We start from the raw sequence: 5,829 nt of genomic DNA, 5'->3' as shown, positions 1-5,829 counted from the left end.
AGCTGTGCATGGATTCAAAACACATTGAGGGCCTACTCAAGAGGGCCTAAGCTGGCAAAACTTCCACTGAGGTCAATGGGAATTTACCTGCAGAAACAGACCTTCAGATAAGACTGTCCGTTTTTGCATTATTAAATACCACTCCTGAAGCTCTGAAGTGTTCTTTGAAAGCTTGAGGGAAAGATGAGCACTCTCCCTCATTCAAGAATCAAGCCAGTCCAACTCTGTTTGGCTAGTGAGAGGTGACCAGAAACTAGCACAGGAGAAAACAGAAAGAAAGGAAAACAGCAGAAGAAACCTAAAATTGAGCATTACTTATCAAGATCCTAATATCAATGACATTGCCACAAGCTTACTATACAAATTCCTAAACAGCAGCCCTCTCTGCTTTTCTATTCACACTTCCTCACATCAGATTAAACAAAGCAAAGGAGAACGGAAATATACCATTTTTACAGATGGGGAACTGAGGCAGAGACTGCTTAACTGAATTTCAGGAAGAGTAAGTCCTGCTAAATAGTGTTAAAAACTTTCCTGTCCCCACAGGGAAATGATAACATTATACATGTATTTAAACAAGCCCTTCTGGTGCTAAAATATTAAAAACTAATGAAATTTCCATAACAGATCTGGCACTTCTTTGAGACCTCTTTCAATATGGAGTAAATTTGCAATAGAGAATTGGCAGGAGTATGGACTAGATGACCTAAGGGGAGATACCGTATTTTAATTTTCTGATCAAAAGAAAAAGGAAAGTGGTACAAGACAATGAAGTCATTAAGCAGAAAGTGAAAGTGGTAAGTTTCAAAAACATTGGGGAAAATCCTTGAAAACCAAAAATGATGAAAGAAAACTTCTCCTAACGAATAATTAAGTTTATAGCTATGGAAGAAAGTCAGGCATCTACAAAAGACCTTCAAAACATTCCAGTGTGTCTGTCTGGATTTATACTCAGTTGAGAAGTGTAAGACGTCATCATTATCATGACCACTTTTTGTTTGCTGCAAATTAGCCTTGTGCTGCTGTCCACCACCAAAATCTCAACTCTGGATTGTAATACTCTTCCCCTCCTGCACAACAAAGCGATCCAGGGGAATTTACACCTTCTGAACAAAATGGGTCAACAATTTCCTGAGCAGTGTCAAAGTGAGAAAATGCACTTCAAGTTCCCTGAGCAGTTACTAAAGCTGAGACAGAAAGAGAATGCCAAGGTGGAAATCCAGGAGATCCTGCAACAGGCCTTCTATGTCTTTACCAAAAATCTAACCTTAGCTGCCTGGGATGGAAGAGCTCTTGAAAGATTCCAAAATGGACTTAATCAGCAAATTGAGTATCTGGAAGCATGTTTGACAGAGAAGATGGAGAAGAAACAACCCTACTCAAGGAGTGAGGAAATCATTAGACTGAAACTGAAAAAGTACTTTCAAAAGATAGATAATTTTCTAAAAGACAAACAATACAGCCTGTGTTCCTGGGAGATCATCCGCCTGGAAATGAGGAGATGTCTTCAGTTTACTGACAAAATTATAAGAAGGCTTAGAAACTAAGGTATACACATTTTGATCTGAGAATCAGAAAAAAAAAAAAAAAGAATTCATTTATCTACCTTCATTGTGAAAATGCTTCTAGTTAAATTTCACTGGATTTCTATTACTATTTATATTGGCCAATTATGTATTGTTGCATTTAAATTATTGCAAAGAAATATTTTATTCATAAACAATAAAACTTTATTAAACAAATAATTGCACACTGACCATAAAATAACCCACATAATTTTCAGAAACTATGACTGCTTAGGGAAGTGGTAATTTTGTGGCAATTAACATTATTGCTGTAGTGTTCCCTTCTGAGAAAAGTGTGCTATTTATTTTCGTTCCCATTTCACCTGCCTACACAAGATCTCTTAATTCTGAAGCAACCACCAAGCCATGACCAGGAATCATGTAAATCAATTATTTGGATTAAAAATAAAATAATTGTATTTTTCTGCTATATTTGTTTAAATTATATTTTTGTTTAAAATAATTCATCGCTCTTTCAAGATATGCTATTTCCAGTAATGTATCTGATATTAGAGGGGTAGCCATGTTAGTCTGGATCCGTAAAAGCAGCAAAGAGTCCTGTGGCACCTCAGAGACTAACAGACGTATTGGAGTAGAAGCTTTCGTGGGTGAATACCCACTTCGTCGGATTTATTCACCCACGAAAGCTTATGCTCCAATACATCTGTTAGTTTATAAGGTGCCACAGGACTCTTTGCCGCTGTATCTGATATTGTGTCTGATTAATTTCAATGTTTGCTTTGTTCAAGCGGTTCAAGTTATCCTCTAAGTGTTTGTCTACAGAGGGAAATTGACCAGAGCAGCATATGAGTGTCGATACGGGGAGCTATTCCAGCACACCTATCATGTTTTAAATTCATACCCTGCCTTATTTTCCCTGTGTAGACACACCTTAGGGCGATGTTAGCCAACTACACCTCTTAGTGCTCTGTGTGTGTCTTCAAGCTGGCTGCTGAAATCTCACACACCGCTACTCACACTGTTTAATTACTACTTAAAATTTTCTGTCCCTTACCCTTTGTTTGGAAGTGCAACCACTGGCAAGAGTTAGCCTTTGGTATTCCAACCACTGTTCCCTCTAAGCTGTGCGTGTGTGCGTGCGCACACAGATCCTAAACCCCGTGCACATGTGAAACACCGCACGCACAAAAATTTGCACAGATGAATTTTTTTGCACACACGGCCTGTCAAAAATTTGCACAGAAGAAATTTTTTGTGCACCTGGCCTGTCAAAAATTAGAGGGAACATTGATTCCAACATATTTTACACAAAAGCCGCATGGTCCTGAACATAATAATTACAAAGTAAACGAGTTCCTCAAAATGCTAAACTTACTAGGGGTGAAATCCTGGGCTCTGTTGAACTCAATGACAAATCTGCCATTGACTTATATGGGTCCAGAATTTACCCTTGTGTAAATATTCACTGATAATTCAATCAGCTTTAGCTCCTAGTTTTCCCCTCATAACTTGATGTGTGTTATTCAGGGGAAAGCACATCTTCAGCAGTTCAAGAAACCAGGATGCAAAGTTGTAATGGTAAAATTCAATCTGATAAAAGATCAAGGATAACAATGAAGACAATTTTCAGAGTAGGAGCCGTGTTAGTCTGTATCTGCAAAAAGAAAAGGAGTACTTGTGGCACCTTAGAGACTAACCAATTTATTTGAGCATAAGCTTTCGTGAGCTACAGCTCACTTCATCAGATGCATTCAGTGGAAAACAATGAAGACAATGATACTCCACAGCCATTAAGACAGTACAGGTGTCACAGGTCTCTTTGCAGGATGTACCTACTAACTTTTGTCCCTGATATCCAGTTGTGGATAAAAGCAAAAAAATCAAGAATCAGCTAAAAAGACTAAGGTCCAAGGACAGCAGATCTGAAACAGAAACATCACAAATGCAATGAAGTACAGAAGGAATCAGGATCCGGGAGAACAAAAAAGAAAGATTGAGGAAACAAAGTGAAGACAGAAACCCACCCTCTTTTTAATGAGACACAAGTCAAAATACGGTTTATAAAATTAACTTTCTTTGCTCATGTTACTAACAATACACTTTAATATTACAGCTGCAAGAATGTTTAAACACAAATGTATGGTTATTTCTATTGTTTGGCTACTTTGTGTACTTTTTGAAGCCTATACTATGAAAATCAGTTAGACAGTTTAACTTTCTGTTTCAGATACACTAGCATGCTGCTGCAACATAGTATGTTGACATCTCAATGGCAAATTTTATTGAAATGTAAAAGTTACATTAAAATGTTAAATGTTGGAACTCACAGTAATTATTAAAGAGCATATGATAAAACTACACAACAGTTTAAGAAAGGAAGTGAAGAATACGGTAAATATCCAACTGAAACTGGGGGGAAATTTAGGAAAGCTGAAAAGAATTACTTCAAAATTAATATGTCCATTAACACACTTAGTCTCAAGAAAAGATGCATAGGATCTTTAATGACAGACTGCACACCACAGTACTTCCCAGCACCCTGCTGTGCATATTCTCAGTACAGGAGCTTGATTTTGTAGTTCTTAAGCAGGCAAAACTGCTTTTGACATCAATGGGAATGCATAAGGACTTCAGGAATGAGCCCTCTGATAGAAGTGTTATCTATGACATCATGAACATCATGTTATAAAGCACTGAGGTTGTTTCGAGGATTTCGCATTCAAGCATCAATCCAATCCAACCTTTCTCAGCTGGTGAGAAGTGACAGAATATTAGCACAGGGTCCTCTAATCATTCCATAAACTCTCAGCTCATTAAGCTTCTCTTTTCAGTTCCTAGTCAACCACTCTTATTTTTTGCAATGTAATCTCTGCTGACTACAAATGTATGGAAATTATTTCAATCAAAGCTATACTGTACAATGCAGAAACTATGTTACATTGGGCACTAGAGGGCAAAGTGAGATTATAGCTCAAATGCCACAGTAAAATCGTTCAGTGCCTTTAAGGCAGTAAGAATCACACGGGAATAGGAGGAAGTTTATTTTGCGTTACCGATTCCAGTCAATTTCCCTGAGCAGACATGACCAAGAGTTTTAGAATTTAGCCTGTTATGCCATCACTGTTTTCTAAAATCTCTAAATTTTAGGCCCAATCCTGCAAACCCCCATGCCTGTGTGATGAACCTTACACACCTGAGTTGACCCATTGACAATAACAGAACTACTTACAGGCATAAGCCTTCGCAGCTCGGGCGCACCGATAGTGGGAGCCATAAGACTTCAACGGGGAGGCTCCCTAGATTAATGTTCACCCCAGTAAGAAGGAGTCAGCAATTTCCTCATAGATGGAGGGGTGGGGCAGACTGCGTGTATGTATGTGTGACAGAGAAATTTCTGGCACCCCCTGAGTAGCAGTGCAAAGGTTTGGGAGACTTACCGGGGTGATGGAGGAGCTGAGGGAAGGGGAAGTAATCGTTGGGAAAGTACTAGGGAATGAACCTGCGGGTTTGTTGAGTGTGGGTGAGAGAAGTCTGGAACTTCTTTTGTTTTTTTGGCCAGGGGGGGAGGAGATTGTTAGGGAGTTGTGGAGCCTCCCTCATGCAGACCCTGGCTGACCCCTAGCCTCTCCCATTCAGTCAGGCACATCTGCCCCTCTCCTCATGTGTCGCTGCTCCCCTCCACACCCCGTCCCCACACGGCCCTGCACCCCTCACTCCCATTCAGCCCCTGGCTCAATGCTGTCACCCCCTGGCTTGAAGTGGTTCCCATCCTATCAGGGTTTACAGCTTGATTCAATGGCTCTCAGCACCCCTGCCAGCTCCTGTGCCCCAGCCCAGTGTTCCCCCAATAGCCCTTCGGAACCCCAGTTTGCGTGACACCGCCCCCGCGCAGCAGCCCCGTGTGCCCCGCTCTGTCCCTCCCCATATCCCGCCTCTCCTCACCTGGCCCCCGGAGCAGCGCGCTGCGCCTCTGGCGGCTCCCGCCCCTCAGCCAGCGGCCCTCTCTTCGGGCGGCACCGTGGGCACAGCGGCCTCTGGCGGGGGAAAGGGGCAATTGCACGAAACCTTCTGCTCGGCGCCGGGGTGGGGGCGAGTGTACCAGGAACCAAAAGAAACAATAAAAGGGAAGCGTCTGGGAGCTCCCGCCATTCCTCCGCTTGCTCTGGGGGCTGAGTTTACCTCGCGTAGGTCCAGCTGGTTCAAAGGAACCCCGCGTTGTGAACGCTTCTTACTAGCGTTCACTATTCTGAGAACTCCCTCCAAATACCCCCATGGGGGCGGTCACCAATGCTGGGGGGGTGGG

General features: G+C 41.8%; 1 protein-coding gene across 1 annotated transcript; it reads left to right on the top strand.

Annotated features, from left to right (window-relative positions):
- The first annotated feature begins 983 nt into the window (after nucleotides 1-983).
- On the top strand, nucleotides 984-1,547 carry LOC140912109 (interferon kappa-like). The gene has a single exon (XM_073346271.1). It carries the CDS (start codon nucleotides 984-986, stop codon nucleotides 1,545-1,547), a length of 564 nt encoding a protein of 187 aa, XP_073202372.1.
- Nucleotides 1,548-5,829: the final 4,282 nt, after the last annotated feature.

Source organism: Lepidochelys kempii, chromosome 5 (assembly GCF_965140265.1).
Source record: "Lepidochelys kempii isolate rLepKem1 chromosome 5, rLepKem1.hap2, whole genome shotgun sequence".
Lineage (NCBI taxonomy): Eukaryota > Metazoa > Chordata > Testudines > Cheloniidae > Lepidochelys > Lepidochelys kempii.
The sequence above is the reverse complement of the archived record's forward strand: the minus strand, read 5'-3'. Positions and strand labels throughout refer to the sequence as shown.

Bases quoted from the DNA above. Each gene is read 5' to 3' on its own strand.
- LOC140912109 (XM_073346271.1), top strand. From the start codon at position 984: ATGACCACTTTTTGTTTGCTGCAAATTAGCCTTGTGCTGCTGTCCACC.